Below are 18,453 nucleotides of genomic sequence, written 5' to 3'. Positions count from 1 at the left end.
AATCTGAAATATATATTATACTGTAAATTAGCGTGCATAGGGTACAGCAGACCCCACAGGTAATCTATCTTGGTGAAAGAAATGCATTTGGCTTGAATCAGGCTGAAAGGGTGGCAAGGTTCCAAGTGCCCTCAGTGGACCGGAGCCCTCAAAGATGCCAACATGGTATGATGTGTTGCGCTGGGGCCCAGAATGCCATGCAGGCCCCCTGAAGAGTATCATGCACTTTGCTTCTCATTGAACTCAACGGCAGTGGAGAATGAGATGTCTGCATACATTTTCACTCTGGTAGAATAGAGCACTTTCTCCAAAGCCCTGTTCTGCGTAACACAACATGCAGACGTAAACCGGAATGGAAGTATTTCTATGAGGAAAGTTATATCTTAACTACTACAACCTGGTGTCCCTATTTTAGGCTTGCAATTAATGCGTTGTATAGGTTGGCTATTTTTGAAAATTGTTGAAAGTATGAAATACGGCTTAAGTTGTTATTATATAGCTCATGTCTATTCTATTATTAAGATTGAAGGAGACTGTACTGTAAGTTGTCTGTACATTTGCACATTTCTAGACTTTGTCCTCTTTATTTAACATCCTAATTATCAGAAGCAATGGGCAGCCATTGATGCTAATTGTTGCAGTGCCCTGGGACCAGCTCCAGCTCTAGTACCCTGGCAGGTGTATACATTTATTTTAGTGTGAGAAGAAACAGTAGCACCCAGAGGATATCCATGTGGACAGGGGTAGAAAATGCTAACTCTATGGCCAAAGTCAGCCCTAGTGATGTCAGGTTCAATTGCAGGTTCTTCTTGCTGTGAGGCAACAGTACTGACCACTCATCTACGTGCCATCCAATCAGTACCACTATTATTATAAGGCTATAGTTAATAGAAAGTTAATGTATTTTTTACAAACTTGCTTGTTGATTGAGGATAAAACACAATGACCCATTATTAGGGAATTTTAAGAATTTACTGCCATGCTTCCGAGAAACATTGTGGGCTTATTCAATGAAACACGAGGGCTAGATTAGATTAGGTTAGATTATCTGAACTGTGGTCAAACAACCATATCGTACCATAATGGTGGCAATTAACTCAAAGCACAAAATGACGTCTTTGTGACTCAGGTTTACTGAAATAATAACTATAGTTCGACATTCATAGAATCTCAATACACTGGTCAGCCCCAGTTTCCTCACAAAAGATCATCCCTGTCTGATAAAGTACTTCCCACTGTAATAGGTGTAAAATAGATGAAGCACTTGCAGTCAACCAAATACTTTGTAACAAAAATATTTGAGAAGCTTGACCCTTTGTCGGCAAATAAATATTGCTTAGTCTAATAATGTCTGATTCATAGAGGATACAGTGGAGTTTTCTTTATAAACATTTGGGGGAAAACAGTTATAGGCTGAGCTTGTCTGAACGCTAGGGGGAGCCAGATATTAGCCTTAACTGAACTGGCACCAAAACTGTTAAGTTCAACACTGAATTTAATAGCCGTTTATCTTCTAACAATACAAGAATAGCATCTGCGTAACAATGGATCCAACTGAACATTTGGGTGCCACTCGAACATGATGGGCACCTTGCATGGCTCAGTACCAGGGACGTGCTGGCCACTGGGAAATTTGGGAAAATCGCACCAGGCCGGCCGTTTAAAAAAAAAAAAAAAAAAAAAAAATTATATATATATATTTTTTATAGCTCATAGGCATATATAATTTCAAGATACACAATTATCTTTTCTCAAAACATAAGACAAAGATACAGGATGAGTCAGTACATCTGTGTAAATCAATAGTACAGATGCTGGTGCATCTTGGTGAGGTAGTGGTTCAATAGTCTTTGCTTTATTAAAAATAAATATAAAAGAAATGTCACATGTCACCTCTGGAATTTCTAGCAGTAACAGGAAAAGTCAATCAGTATACAAATGTATCTAGTATACATTGTCCACTAACAAAAATATATCAAATGCATTAGCATTCAATGTAACTGTTCAAATGCTGCAAACTTATTGCATAATAGTAAAATATCCTAAGTTCCTTCACGGTAATCTTAAAATAAAAATCTACATTTGTAGACAGGATTCCAAACAGGCTATGTTTTCTGCTGCTGGGTAACAAACGCATTTCAATATTGAAACACGCTTCCTTTTTTCCAACTGTGAATTGTTTTGATTTGGATATTATCCACAAATACTATGATATTAACACATCTGATATTGTGTTATCAGTTTGTCAACGTGAAAATGTCTCTATCAAATAAACCACTATTACAAGAAAAAAAATCTTAAGGGTCCCAAGATGTTCACAGGGTTGAAAATTAAGAACTAGAAAGTTGTGCTCAGTAGAGCTGCCCTACATTCCCTTGCATATCGTCACTGTCGGGTGGAAACCTTGCATATCCAAAACCATTACTTTTCAGGAAATGGAAAAAATAACCTGTGCGCTTTTTTTTATGGATCTAATGTAGGCATTATTTAGTCACAAGCTCTTGATTGAAAATGAGTTAAATATTGATAAAACCGACAGACCGACTTAACCACTTTCACTTCACATATCTACAAGCTCACAACAAGTCACATTGCGACACGACAAAATACGGTATTAATTTACCAAAATAATATGTAATATGGAGATACAAGGTTTCTGACCAACAGCAACGACATAAAAAGGCACAGGGCAATGGGGGGGAAGTGATATCATAAACGACTGTCATTACATAATTACGAGGCAACTAGTGTAGACAGGCTGTATGGAAACAAATCTTTGGACAGCGAACACATCAAAAAGTAGTGTGGCATGTTGTCATCCCTCGTACAAACATGATGTTACAATGTTATAGCCTTAAGGCCAAGTCATAGACCAGATGTAGCATACATGGACCTGAATCCACTGGGGTACACGCAGACTAACAATGCTAAAATGCAATAGCAGCAGACATCAGCATACATCTGCCCGGGCATGTCCAAGGGAAGAAACACTTTTTCGGACGAACGCAATCACGCACCGGCATGGCTCAGCATGAAACCATTTCACATCAACTTGTAAAGCCGTGTCAGCTATTCTGTCTTCAGACTTGGCAAATGTAATGCGTTTTGCATTTTATTTACCAGCAATTTTAAAAAAATAGGACACTAATAATATTGCTATGCTATGTGAGAATAAATTCAGGTTGAGATGGTTTGGACATGTGCGGAGGAGGGATGAGGGATACCCTGGGAGAAGGATGCTGAAGATGGAGCTGCCAGGCAAGAGGAAAAGAGGAGGGCCGAAGAAGTTTATACTATAGATGCGGTGAGAGAAGACATGCCGAGGAAGATGTAGAAAACAGAAACAGATGATCTGCTGTGGCGATCCCTGATGGGAATAAGCCAAAGGATAAATGTGAGGACACAATTGGTGTCTTGAAGGAATCCAACTGCATTTGTTGATAACTATTGCTTTTACAAATGGCCAACGTTGATAACTGATTGAGACCCTGTTGAAACCAGTAAGCCATATCACGACTGAACTATGAAAAAGCGGACTATCCATCCATGGTTTGTCTGCAGTGTATGCATACTGCACCTATAGACTCTTTCAGTGGCTAATACAAATAAATTGTAATATGCGTGTGGAATCGTCCCAGCTTCAATGTCAGTAGATCCCACACGTTATTATGAAAAATAATCTGTCATTCAAAGATCTGTGTCATTTGCTAAGTGTGATTCCTTATGTCAATGTTTGACATCGCTAATCAGATCACAACCTTCGATTGACTGGTGATACAGTGTCAGGTTTTTTGCTGCCCCACATTCGCTGTGTGAGTCCTCCACAATGCAATGCGGGCGGTTTACAGTAGGCTTGTCTCTAAACGGACATATCCATTTTTTTATCATCTTCACCAACAAGAACAAAACTACTGCACAAGAACATTGCATGCCTGTGACTGACAGTCATCTCATGAGTCAGAGGGATAGCAGTGTATATCCCATGCCACACACACACACACACACACACACACACACACACGCACACTCATTGTGGTTACCACCTGGTGGAGATAACTTGAACAGAGGAATTATGGCTTATGTCCGTTTGTCAATGCCAAATTTGAGTTCCTGGCATTCAAACCCTTTCAGGACAACTAGACAATGTTTTTCTCCAACATGGGTTCCTGCTCCAGGATTCTTCTGAAGCCGAGGCCACTCAGGTCCAGGGTCTTGAAGTTTCCATCAAGAATGAGCTCCGCCACAGCCCGCCCCACTGCGGGGGAGTGCTGGAGGCCATGCCCACTGAACCCAGTGGCAAAGTACATGTTGTTGACCAAGGGGTGCATGCCCACAATGGCATTCTGGTCGAAGGTGTTGTAGTCATAAAAGCCTGCCCACGCACTGGTAACCTGAGATGAGGAGAAAACCAGTAGGATAAGTGCCTGCACAAAGCTCTTATGCTGCCATTGTGATGTTTGTTTTGTTTTATGATGCGAGTTCAGGCAGACAACTCAGAGCAGTAGGGCATTAACAGATTGAGAATAATCAAATATTCGACTATCAAACCACTATTCGACCACTGTACATCAAAGTCAATTATTTAAAAAAAAATAGATTTAGATTAGATTTTTTTTCCCAGTGGCTTTTCTACAGCAGACACGCAGCTGTGAGCTCTGGTGTTGGTAGTTTTCCTAATCCATTCATGGTTCATTGTTGTCTGATCCTTTCATACTGTAAGTATGTGAGGTTGTGCGGCAAAACCTCAAAGTTGTCCCCTAAAAGTTGACGCGTCGGGCGAGGAGCCTGACGTCGACTGAGTCCTTGAGTCGAGTCAATACATTTAAAAAATTATAATTTAATAATCAAATCGATTAATCGTATATTTGAATACTTATAGGTCAAATAAGTTGAATGCTAAAAATCACTATTTGTGAATGCCCTAAGCAGCACCAACTCCTGATCAGGAGATCAGTCACATGCTCACGCCATCTGATTGGGGAGGGCCATTTAAAACTCCCTGCTTACTGCTCATTCTGTTTGCTGCTCTGCTATACTGCTGCTTTGTGCTTAGCTCTATGATTTTTGTTGCACTCCCACCACCCCCACAACCACCTGTGGGCTCGGTTTCTATACAACGGTCTATTTAATTCCCTGTAACATCCATTTGGCAGATAATTTATTTCTTATAATAGTTTCATGCTTACAGGGAATGAATTTAATGAGACAGAGCCTTGACGCCAAATATGTTTGTAGATATTTATGCATAATATATTTATGCTCAATATATTTAATATTTATGCTCAATAAATATATTATTCAATCCAAGAGTTGTCTGACTGAAATTATATTGTCTGTTTGACGATCTACAAAACACAATTTGTCCAAAGTCAAATTTCCAATGGTTGCACAAGAGAGATTTCCGTTTTTGGAAGATGAACATACAGTACATATAAACCAATATGCACATGAACCAATAGTAAAAGCACCCAATAATAACATAAGAATACCAGGGTCTGGACAATTCTTTTTCGCACCACAGTGTTGCACGCCGAAAAGGCAGGACGTATCATGGCGCATTGCATCAGCATGAATGAGGCTTAAACCTACCTTGAGGTTCTCAAAAGCAGGAACACGGTGGGCCAAGTGAGGCCAAATCTTTTCCTCAAAAAACTGGTGGTCGACCTCCAGATTACTGGTATCAGGCTCGTCCTCCTGAGACAGAGAGACACATACTGTAATAGATTCATTTCACGTTTAGAAAACCAGGCAGGGAAACCATAGCGTATTATTACAGACCTCCTCTGGTGATGTCCCGGCGATGTAGTTCCCACCCAGTCCCTCTCTCCTGAAGTACACCCCAGAGTAGTCGATTACGAAGGGAGTGTCCAGACCCGGTCCATCAGGACTGTGTACTACGTAGATATACCTTAGGAAAAGAGTACGGGATAGTTATATTACAGTTACATAACTCAAGTTATGCAAGATGTCAAGACATTCTTGGACATTGTCTTAAATATCTCTGTAGGCCTATCTTGCTTTTGCGGCTTTCACTTAATGTGTCATAATAAATTATTGAATACCAGAAATCACTTTAAAAACACTTCTTGGGTCATGTTCATGTCTACTCAGACGTTTGTGGGCAACCCAGGCAGTTTTTAGTTGTTGTTGATTCAATATTTTAGATGAAATTGATAAAATATAAATAAATAAAAACTCCTATAACAACTATTCAACTTCCAACTCCATGTTAGACTCATTGAAACAAACATCCCTGCTCCTCATTTTTAGTTATTAGTCATTAGTTATTTCATTATGTTAATATTGTATTCCACTTTGTTGCTCATCTTTGCAAATGCAAGAAGTAGATCCAGGCTAGACTGGGATACATTAGCTTTGCAGACTGAGGATCTGGTCTGAGACTAGTACAGAATACAGATATGGAAATTGTGCATGCATGTACTGAATGTGTGCGCATGTACTGAATGTGTGCAAATTAGAGGATACAGTAGGCGAGCTCTAGACTGGATATTAAGACTGTTTCATTTTGAATAGAAATCTGTGGAAAGCCCAGGCTGTTTAGTGTTTTAACTCATCAATGCATTTCATTGCATGCCTCCTGATGTGTAGCCTGGTAAACCCTCCCTCCGGAAATCTCATTTCTATTTGATTCCTGGAGTGAGTCTGGCATGAACCGCCTCTCTGCAATATTGGCTGTGTATGCCAAACGGCCGCGCCTATCAGCGTCGTCGCTCATTGTTCTGTGATTGACAGCTTACGTTGGCCAATCAGGTGGCGAGTTCGAGTGAGCCCAAAACACGAACGGCAGCCATCTTTTTCTTGTGCGGCCAATTCTCCGCTATTTTTTTACTTCAAAAAGCTCTCTAACTTCTATTTTGAGGCACGGAATTTACTTATAAGATATCGTTTGGATAGAATTTAGTTGTTTAACTTCATATATGTGGTCAATTAATCATGACAAAGCCTATTTAAAAAATAATAATTAGAGAACCGGTAGGGGCGGGCAGTGACACCATTGTACCCGAAAAAGGCAACCCATTTTGGGTATGGCTGTCTCAAAAGTCCCGTCGCGTCACATTAAGACTGGTGAACTGCTGATTGGCTGAAGGGGAAAAATTATCATTGGCTGAAGGGGTTGTCAGTCAACGGTATTACTCCCGCCCAACTCCAGCACAGCCAATATTGCAGACAGGCGGATCAGGCCAGACTCACTCCAGGAATCAAATAGAAATGAGATTTCCGGAGGGAGGGTTTACCAGGCTACCTGATGTGGGCGTACATGCCGAAAATAAAACTGATATTGTGTTTGGTAATTGGATTATCGATTTGAGCTGGAATACACAGAAGAGCAGGATAGTTTGCAGGCTGATCGTCAGGAACGGACTGAAATCGTTACAGTATCCGGACTTGTGCTAAAAAGGTAGTTTCTAATATTAAAGGTAGGGTAAGTGATATTTTTTGGTTAAAACAAAAAGTATTTTGTTAAAAGGTTAAAATACTATATTCTGATAGTAATCATTGCTATAGAGTGTTTGTTCAGTAACAGGAGTCTCCCCGTCTCTCCAGCTCTTTAATAAACAGAAAATACATTTTCCGGTAGGTGTCAAAATCTCAGCCAATCGGGAGAAAGTACCAATTTTTAAGCTTCATTTTTATAGTGTTCCAGTTCCAATTTTGCCTGCTCATTTCTTAGTGTCATCACTTCCAATTTCACTTGTTTAATCTATATCCTGATTGAGTTCTCTATCCTGATAGGATAAAATTGGAAATGAAAATGCGTTTTCTGTTTTATAAAGAGCTGGAGAGACAAGGAGACTCCTTTTACTGAACAAACACTCTATAGCAATGAGTACTATCAGAATATGGAGCTATTTAACACTTATTTTAACCAAAGAAAATCACTTACCCTACCTTTAACTCTTTCACTGCCACACTTATTACAGACTGTGTCGTCCCAGTGCCAGGAAAAAGGTGCATTTTTCCCCCGTTTTTTTTTAACATTGAAGTGAATGTAGCATCAATTTTTTTATTTTTTATATTTCCGTCTTTCCGTCATTGGCCATGATAGCCATAGAGCCATCGGACGGGAATTCCCATTTTTTGGCAGTTAAAGAGTTAACATACAATAACAAATCGAAAAATGAAGGTTCCCCCATTTATTAGAAGGACTAAATCAGTCACCCGGAGCAGGGACGTGGGTTTTCAAACATGTCATTTGAAGTTGAATGGGCGTATATACAGTATATGGTGTCTAAATCAAGCCACTTGATTAATGGAACAACTTAAGTCGGTGACCAATGGACGGTTTATGGCTTAGGTAATATTAGTTTGACATTTATTTTAAGTTTGAAACTAGGCTGAGTGCTGATTTACAATAATTTCAATACAATACACATGCAAATACTATAAACACTATTATTTTCATGAAGGACAAGGTATTTTGATACTCCTGAAAAATGACTTTGATGGGGGAATTTGGTGCATTTAGCTACCTTTTCCTAGGTTCCACGGGAACGGGGATGGCAGCCATGGTGCTTTCGGGACCCGAGCCAATGCCCAGCATCTGTGCCAGTTTCCCAGAGAGCGCTCCTGCTGCATTCACGACCAGAGCACACTTAACAAGCTGATACTCCAGACTGTTGGGCATCTGAACCTATTTGACACAAGGCATTAGTTGTATTTTATGTAGGATTACAGTATGTACAATGATTACAGTATGCTTACAAGGTTAATATGAAGGGTTTCCCAAGTTTTGTTTGATTTTGCCAGGGGACCCCATATTAAAATAACATAATTCCTTTGAGTCCAGGATTGAAACATTGTGTGTAAACATTGTAATGATTAATATAACTGTAAAGGTTGACCGAGTTAACCTGACTCCGCCAGATGGGGGCGGTATTGACTTCACCGGTTCACAAGGCCAAGGCTCCACAAATTGACAAAGTCCAAGAATACCATTTAGGGTGATTTATTTTTCCCCAAAACTCTGCAGAAGCCAGTTCTGTGCAGCATTATTTGTAGCGTAAGGCCTTTAACAAACAAAAACACTAAAGACTAAACCAGATTAAAATGTACTTGACAATACCAAAGAACACAGACCAACTAGTAATTGGTAACCATTTAACTCAAATAAGGCTAACCATAGCCCATGAGTTGACTATCAGACAATAAAGTGGTTGTACTAAACCAATTCCAAATAAATTTCAGACGCCACATTATCAAGATAAGAGCTCTTGAACGCACTGACTTTTGTCTTTTTTTTTGTGTTTTTCTACCACGTTCAAGTATATCATGCACAGTATACATCTGCTGCTATGCTCACACACCTTATAACAGGTACCATGTGTAAATATGTAGATAATGTTTTTGTTTTCTTTGATTGATCTCCTCCCCCCCCCTGCCCCCTTCTTCCCTTTTCCTATGGAAATAACAATACGATGGGAACCATGCACAAAAACAAATGTTCCCTTTTTTGTAAACCTGTGATGTGACAATAAAGCTGATTCTGACATTAAACAAACACCCCTCCTGCTCTATAGCACTTGGTACCTTCCCCCACTCTAAGAGGATCACCAGTACTGCAGGAGAGACGGGTGCCAATCAATCATAATTAAACACAATTTACAATAAACAGAAATGCTGTTAAAACCCATTTTCTTATTTTATCATTTGTACCGCACAGTGCATTGTAAAAGAACACAACATGCAACACAGTCCTCCAAGCCTGCTTGCTCTTAATTGGAAGCAGCTGTGTAGAGTATGCATGTTTGCACCTCTTTAGTCTATAGGGCACGGGCTGCCCCGTGACAATAGCAATATCCCAGGTGCACAAGTAAGACGCGCGAACGCGGGAAGCGAACGCCAAAGAAAAAAATAAATAATGAAAAGAAATCATCTAAAAAAAAGTAACCAATAAAAAAATATATAAAAAATAGAAAAAAAATCTGCGTTAAAAGGAGCATCTTAGAAAAATACAAATTCACAAAAAAAAAACTTTGAATGTTTTTGAACAATTCAACAAAGTGTTTGAAGTGCCTGTTTCACCCACTTCCGGGGGGCGGAGCCAAAATCCGAGCCCGAAGTATTTGTTCGTAGACCCCCACTTAGGGGGGGTAGAAAAAGTTTCGGAGCGATTCGGGCACTTTTCATTTAACATGGGGTTTCAATGGGGAGTTTTTAGGAGCCTTCTCCGGGGTGTGGCTTCCGGGGGAAGGGGCGGGCTTAAACGCAACCTTGACAGGTGTGTTCAGTTTTCAAAGACCTTTCATTTGATGTATGGTACGTCTATATTGGACATTTACTTGGCTGCACACAGGGCTGAGGATTAGTGCACACAGACAGAGAGATATGCACACAGAGACACAGAGACACAGAGAGACAGAGACACAACCCAGGCAGAGTTACATAGTAAGCTCCACTTGGTCGGAGGCGCGGCTTCGCCGCGCCTCCTTCCGCGTTCGCAATAATTGTTCCCCACATCCCCAGTCTTTAAATGGGTGCGGGGAGAGACAAAACAACTGCTTAACTATCACCAGTAGGGTTCCTATTCTTTTACAAGAAAGAATTGTCCAAGACATCTTATGCAACTTATGCAAGCCATAACTATATCAATATACTATATATCAGGCCTTTTCAATTGGCATTATACGGACCAGATCTGGCCCGTATAATGCCAGATCTGGCCTGTGTAACAATTTGAAATGGTCCTTAGATCAATTCTGAACATATCCTACCTCACTCAGTTACTCACAGAAGATGCAAATCCAAATTCTATCTGTGTGTATTGAGTTTTTTGCACATATATTATGTTATATAAGGTTATAGCTTATTTAAATCTGTTGACACTTTATACACATATAACGCACTTTAATACTCATTAATGCTCAGTACCCTTGTATAATTATAGCCTCAGTATCACATTTTATTATAACTTGCCACATAAACATTTCACTGCACATACTTGTATGAGTATGTATCAAATAAAACCTCTTGAATCTTTGGTTGCATTCATTAATTTGCTAAAAGTGTAACTTTGAGATCTGTTTCACTGTGCAATGTAACTGAATCGGGACAATGGATACCGTGCCATGGATTTACATCATGACACGGTAAGTAAACAAGCTAAAAGCTGAAAGCTCTACTAAAGTTTAGTGCTTTAATCTGAGCAGTAGTTAAATTCTATGACAGATGCTAATTTACATATTTTGGCATAGAGGTAATTGTTATGTGACTCTGACATCTTGGACAAAATTAGTGCCTAAGATTTCCATTGTGAAAATATGTTGCCAAACCACCTGAGCTATGCAAGGCGTGTCACACTTACTTTAACATCCTTAATCCGTTTGAAGTCCATACAGTCTCCATCTTCAGTGGTCATTATATTTGTTCTATAGGTAAAACCTGTAGGAGACACCATCAACACAGACAGTTATAATTCACAAGCTAACATAATATCTATGCCCTATGCTCAAATAAATGTAATTACACAACCATTGCAAAAGATTTTAAAAAGGGGTCACAGGAAGATCTATCTCAATTGTTTGTGTATGTTTTTGTTGCGGGTGGCCTTTACACACCTGTGACCTCTCCAATGCACTGCTGGACACCCATGGACATGGCCTTTCTCCTAAAGGCATTCAGCAGAGTCCACGGGTCAAACCAACCCTCATTCTCCAACCCTGGATGAGACGGGCAAAGGCAGAGGACAGGAAGATGACAATTATTTATAAAAGCAGAATGACCAGGTGCTCACAGAAAAAAGGTAATATAAAAGTGTCGGTGGTTGTTGTGTTTTGGTATAGGTTTTTCATGTTCAAAATGGTGAATTTACCTGGGAGTCATGCACTCACGTGCAGCCTCCTAGTTGTTGATTGAGTGATTGTTCTTGTGTAATTACGCTCTAGTAACAGCAGCTTGTTAAGTGGTTAATTACTAGCCGTGTTTTCAACACTACATTTTAATGAGTGTGTTTGTTCTGCATTCATTCCTGCCCTGATGAAGACCTGATGGTCGAAACATGTTGGCATTTTAATAAATAACGCCTGTTCTCCTCTTTTAACTTTCTGAGTCCCCAGATATTCTGTTTTTCTCCTCTTTTAACTTTCTGAGTCCCCAGATCTTCTGTTTTTTTCATGAAAAGGTTTATGTTTAACTTTGCTTGAACTATTTGCTTCCTGAAATTAACATGTTGGTGTTAGAACACAAAAAGGCTATGTTGAAGCTTGAGCAGCTTAATCACTGGATGAGTTCACCATTTGTCGTGTAAGATTTCAGAATGTTTCTGTGTTGTTTGCTGCACATTTTCCGTTTTTTTAACCCGGACGGTTGGCGTAACCATCTGGGCACCTAGGCTGGTAATCTGACAGTGTGTCACGGGTTCGACCCGACGACCTTTGCTGCATGTCACTCCCCATTTCCTGTCAGCCTACTGTCAGCCTAAAGCCAAAACAAAATCTTAAAAAATATAAATATATCTATGTTGTTTCTAATTTGCACTCACCATATGAAGCGAGCTCGATATCATCTGTGTTGATCCAAGGAAACTTTTCCTTCAGTTGCGTGGGTGATAGAAGAGATACTTTTGCTCCAGCGTTCCTAGTTTGATGCAAGATGTTTTTTAAATAAACATGGCAATGGAAAGACGTTAAGAGACACCATGGCCACACCATTATGGAATAGTACAGGACAGGTGAGATACCTCTGTGTCTTGTAGTTCTCCTCCATGATATGAGCCACGTTCTGGTTAGCCAGGAAGAGGTATCCTGCATGGTTGAACTGCAGGTCCACAGGATCTTCATTCAGCACACCGAGATGTTCCTGAGAGAACACAATGTGACAGTCTACCTCAGATTCTGAAACCTAACCTGTAACTCATTACCCTGCAAAACAGAGAGACAACGTAAAATATTTACAAGCGGGTGTACTGGATTTGCACGACGCTCTCTCAAAAGAAAACAAATGATAGCTTGCATCATTTTAGGCAACCATTTCATGATGTGTTAATTTATTCACGGTGCACAGTGACCTGACTGCAGCTGAAGTAGTTCATGTGTTATCACTCATCATGTGACCTACATTGATGTTCCTCATGAAGTCAGCAGAGGCCAGGGAGAGCAGGATGTTCTCAGGCAGGGAGAACTGCTGTCGGATCCCACCTGCAGAGAGTACCGTGGATGCCTGGGAGTACTGAGGGACAGAGAGCAACCATTATAGACTGATGATCCAATTAAAAAAAAATTATGGGCAAATGTATGGGCATACAATACAGCCATATTGGCAAAATATCTACACTTTCCATAACTTAGGCCACTAGTCACAATGGTTTAGACCAGTCGTTCTCAAAGTGGGGTCTGGGGACCACCAGAAGTCTTTGAGGGTGTTCCAGGGGGTGCCCAGACAAATAACTGATAATTAGGAACCAAATGGACCCTCCCATTTGTACACTGAGTTATGGGGGTCCATGGCTTGATTCATATCAAACTGGGGGTCCTTAACCCCTGGTTTAGGCAAGGCAGGACTGTCATGTTTATTTGCCCATTTCAACAACAACAAGGGAATTCAAAGTGCTTTACACAAGATTATAATTGGACATATAAAATAAATAATAAACTTAACTTCAGCTCAGGGGGATCGCATATAAGAAGGACATGGGGGAAACTTCTCTCACCGTTGGGTCTTTCTCCACCACGATCACACGAACGCCATCTCGCATCATCTCCTTCTTTTTCAGCCAGTAGGCGATGGACCACCCCACCACACCCCCTCCAACGATCACTATGTCGGCTCTCTCCGGCGGCAGGCCAGGGTGGTTGGACAGGGGGGTCCATTTACTCCCTGGCAGGGCAGCTGCTGCCTTCTGTCTGAAGGCTTCGAACTGTGCCTCAAGATCTACAGTACAACAACAACAACAACAACAACAACAACAACAACAATATTAATGCATTATTTGTTTCAGAATATCAGAAACACTCATGACATCATGTATTAAGTTGCTGTTATTGTGAGAGCTCACCTTTGAAGAAGTCATTGTGCAGAGGTGTCCCGGTGCTGAGGCTTTGACAGCCGTGTCCGCACAGCAACGTGCGTGGTCGGGTCGCCCGCCGCAAAGAACCGCATAATAACCCGGGAACCACCGTGCGCACAGTGACATGCAGTCCTCGCCACGCTGACATGGCTGGAGCTGTTTACCTGATGCCGTGTGCTTTCATATGCTACTATGAAACAGCACCGTGTCACAGACTAGTGTGAGATCAGATCAACAAGCGCACATTTTAGTCTGGAACCAACCCCTAATACCAAGGACAAAGTGACGTTGTAAGTACAGTGTTGCCAGATATTGTGAGAGAACTAAGCAACCAGGTCTATGAAAACAAGCCCAAAAAGAAGCAACTTATGGCACTATCCATTCTGAGCACTTTGAACCTATTTACTTTAATACATTAATGTTTTACAACATTACCGGGGTTAATCTCCATGTAACTTAAGCAACGAGGTGCAAACGTAGATTGTAAACGAGTATCTTTACAGTAATGTTAATTTGATTGTCAAGTGAAGTTAGAGCTCCATGTCATCATGCACCAGGCCAGGGGCGCCGATGACGTGGGGGCGTCGGGGCTAGCGCCCCCACAGTCAATTGGTCAGCCCCCTCATGAATCTCAGATGTCAGGCTCAAACTTACAGTACCACTACCATTACCATTACTATAGCGGGGCGCAGATAGGTGTTAACGCGCCGTTGACACCTAGAACAATAGCCCAGACAGAGAAACGGCTCGCGGCGGGGGGGGGGGGGGGCGGGGCTATTGCGGCTCGAAAAATCGAACACAACTTGTTTAGACCAGGGGCAGGGGGACTCGGCACCAAGCGTCATGTGAACCATGGCTATGGCTGTGTGCTAAACATGTTCTGCAGGTTTTGGCTCTGCCATGTGCCCTTATTGAAATGAAGGGTCGCTATGCTGTGTCCCTTGACTCCCTCGTCCTGTGTGCACTAACAGTCACTCACTGCATGCACTGAATACCAGTGGTGGAAAAAGTACTAAAATGTTTTACTTAAACAAAAGTATAAATTCTGCGGTGTAAAAATACTCTATTACAAGTAAAAGTAAGGTATTCAAAATGTACTTGAGTAAAAGTAGAAAAGTATTGGTATCAAAATGTATTTAAAGTACCAAAAGTAAAAGTACTCATTATGCAGAAGGTCCCATTTCACAAGTTTTCAAACGTGTAAAATGTATACAAATTCTTTGAAAATAGCAGATCTACAAGCTCACAACGCATCGCAAATCTGCTATTTTCAAATTGCCAAAGTATATATACTGTATAAGTGGTTTTGTAATAATAATAATAAAAATCTACAAAGTAACTATAGTAAATAAAGTTATCAAATAATTGTAGTGGAGTAAAAGTACAATAATTGTCTATATGTAGTGGAGTAGAAGTAACTATAGGCTACTACTAAAATAAGTACTTTTATTTAAGTAAAACATTTGAGGATGGGACACACTGAAGGATGGGTAGAGTGTTGTTAATGTTGTTTTATGGTCATTTAATGAATTAATTAAGCCAAAAAAATCGCGCGCGCTCCGCGCGCCTATATGCCCGCGACGCAGTGGGCGGGGGGGAAGGGGGGGGGGGGGCGAGTGGTGGTCAAGTTCAGCCCCCATGGTCGCGCACAAAAGTCAGCGCCCCTGCACCAGGCATTGAGTCCTTACCAAGTACCAACTAAACATTTGCCATGCAATATGGCCATGCGACGCGTTGTGAGCTTGCAGATCTGTTATTTTCAAAAAACCTTGAAATAAAATGTGGAATATTTGGGAATATTTTTTGAAACATTCTAACAACACAAATCCGGTATGGGGGGCTCCAAATAAGCAACTACCAATATTTACAAGCAACTTCACAGAAAAATTGTCGCTTATAATAAGCGGACATGGCAACACTGGCTGAAACCACGCTGGCGCAGTCATGTGACTACTAGGCAAACATGAAGGCGGAGCAATTACGGATCAATTCACTTAGCAGGTTGCAGATCCGGTGTGTAGTGGTACCGGAAATGGTGTTTTCATGTAAGGGCAACGCGCGTGCAAATAACCGGATACAGTAGGCGGGCTCTAGACCGGATCTGATTCTGAGCACGAGCAGTAAATAGAAACCAGGCTCTCCACAGGTTCTATGGAAACCCTGCTGGTGACGCGAGGTTACAACAACTGTCAAAGTATACGCATGTCCAGCTTTAGTCCTAGAAATTAGAATGGCTGTAATATTACATTAATTATTTAATGTATTCCATACCTAGCCATAACCCGTCTGGGGACTCATCATCACGGCGGCATTAAAAGCTGCAGTGTTGTGTTTGTACTGCCTCGGGCTCCATGCAATTGCCTAGTGCATAAAACCGCCCTGATGCTGTTTTATAGATTATACATTTCCAAATACTACTGTTGTTGTGTCACAGAATGTAGTTTTAAGATTTTTTTGGGGGTGAGAATTTATGTGTTCAATTTATGAAGATAATTAGATCCTACTTTAAAATGTGCTCTGCTGTTTTTGGAGATAAGAAGTCGCCAGGGGGTCAGCGTCGTTCACATACCCAGCTAGAGCAGCTTTATCTTGGGTTTTGAAATGTGCCGCTGGCTCTGATCTCGCTGTTGTGGTGGAAGGTGAGGAGAATCTTTGGTTTCAACTCATTTTTGGTAGATTAGATATTAGAGGCACTGTCGCAAGTGTTTACTTTAAGGGACATTTGAGGAAACCAGGAACTTATTCTCCAGTGACAGCAGGAGGACTTCATCCAAACATATGTTTATTCATATTTATCATGCTTGATTTTTGCTCTTTGTTATACATTTATGTATTTCTCTACTCTATAAATACGAGGCCCATTTGTGCATTATTGTTTCCGCCAGGCCGAAAGGCATAGCGGGAGAGTATGTTTTGCAACCTGTCCGTCCGTCCGTCCGTGTGTGTGTGTGTGTGTGTGTGTGTGTGTGTCATTCTGTCTGTGGAATCTCCAGCACTGTTGTCTTGATCGCAACTTTGCACACACACTCCCTGGATGCCAATTCAGAACCTCTGCCCCAAAACATGGGTCTGTTATAGTGCCACCAGGAGGCCGCTTTTTGATTAACTCAATTTTTTTGACAGTACTCCTACAGATTTTGTCCAAACATCACGCAAATCAATACACAGTATCTCTATAGTCATTAAACAAAACGTGTCTTTCAGATTTTTCATATTCCATCCTGATTGACTATGGAGAAAAAAAAGGGAGAAGGGAGAAGGAGTCCCGCACACTCACTTATTTAGGATGCAACATTTCGGCCGCGTTTCGGCCGCTTGGACCTTCATCAGGCATCCTAGATGAAGATGCCTGATGAAGGTCCAAGCGGCCGAAACGTTGCACTGACCTGGCGGAGACCAGTGCTCCGAGGAACACTTTTTCTAGTTGTATTTTATTCTATTTTATTATTTCACACTATATGAGTGTGAATGTTAATGTGTGTTTTTCTCTTTCTCACAGGTCAAGCAAGTGGCAAGGCTTTTTCTTTTGTTTTATGTTTATTCAGCTTTCAGCATGATCACAGGTTTAAAAGGACACGTAGCATTAAAAGCACTGAACTGTCACAAATGGCCTCTCTAACATGTTCATTTGGACAGTTTTTTATTTATGTTCCTTGTTGTATTTAATTGTATGTTTTTCTATGGACCATGAGTCTGCAATAAAGACATTCATTCAGTAATTCATTCATTCAGTAATTCATTCATTCAGTAATTCAATAACCACCCTAAGGCATAATAGTTGGTGGTTTGTAGGGCTGCAAGATATTATGAAAACATGAGATAACATTGTTGAATATTGCGATGACAATATGACTTGTGATAATTAAAACAATTCTGAAGTATACATTTTAATATCTTTCTGCCTTAGGTGTGCTGCAAGCATGTAGAACCCAGACAAGTAATTGATTGATTGATTGATTGATTGAATACTTTATTAGTCAAACAATCTAAACGGCATGGAGGTACAGTAAAACATTAAAGGGATATTTCACTTTCAAAAAAACTTTTGGTCATTTTATCATCTACTCAGGCCTTTGTGAGCCCCCCAGACAGTTTTTAAGTTGCTCGATTCAATATTTATACATTTGATATTCATTTTATCAGACACGCCCCCTTCCTATACAAACCCATTGTAACTTCAAACTCCATTTTAACCATGTTAGATTCGTCGAAAACACCTTGGTTCTGGTGACTCACCCTGCCCTCCTAATGCGTGAGGGGGCCGTGTTTTTCCGATTTTTTTTTAAATAAATGAAAAAAGTAATTGAAAAAACACGGCCCCCTCGAGTATTAGGATGAGTCACCAGAACCAAGGACGGGTGTTTTTGATGAATCTAACATGGTTAAAATGGAGTTTGAAGTTACAATGGGTTTGTATAGGAAGGGGCTGA

At 40.7% G+C, this 18,453-nt stretch overlaps 1 protein-coding gene across 1 annotated transcript; it reads right to left on the bottom strand.

Moving 5' to 3' along the window:
• Window positions 1–1,201: 1,201 nt before the first annotated feature.
• Window positions 1,202–14,285, bottom strand: LOC308089795 (FAD-dependent oxidoreductase domain-containing protein 1-like). Its single transcript, XM_080434721.1, has 12 exons — window positions 14,012–14,285; window positions 13,667–13,887; window positions 13,075–13,185; window positions 12,698–12,816; window positions 12,500–12,594; window positions 11,577–11,678; window positions 11,324–11,400; window positions 8,493–8,653; window positions 5,779–5,908; window positions 5,590–5,694; window positions 1,774–4,391; window positions 1,202–1,590 (listed from the first exon to the last, which is right to left on the bottom strand). Exons 1-11 carry the CDS (start codon window positions 14,169–14,171, stop codon window positions 4,137–4,139), a joined length of 1,536 nt encoding a protein of 511 aa, XP_080290847.1. The 5' UTR covers window positions 14,172–14,285; the 3' UTR covers window positions 1,202–1,590; window positions 1,774–4,136.
• Window positions 14,286–18,453: the final 4,168 nt, after the last annotated feature.

This window comes from Gymnoscopelus braueri (assembly GCF_963280865.1).
Source record: "Gymnoscopelus braueri genome assembly, chromosome: 8".
In the NCBI taxonomy this organism is placed as follows: Eukaryota; Metazoa; Chordata; class Actinopteri; order Myctophiformes; family Myctophidae; genus Gymnoscopelus; species Gymnoscopelus braueri.
This window is presented reverse-complemented; position numbering and strand designations above follow the sequence as displayed.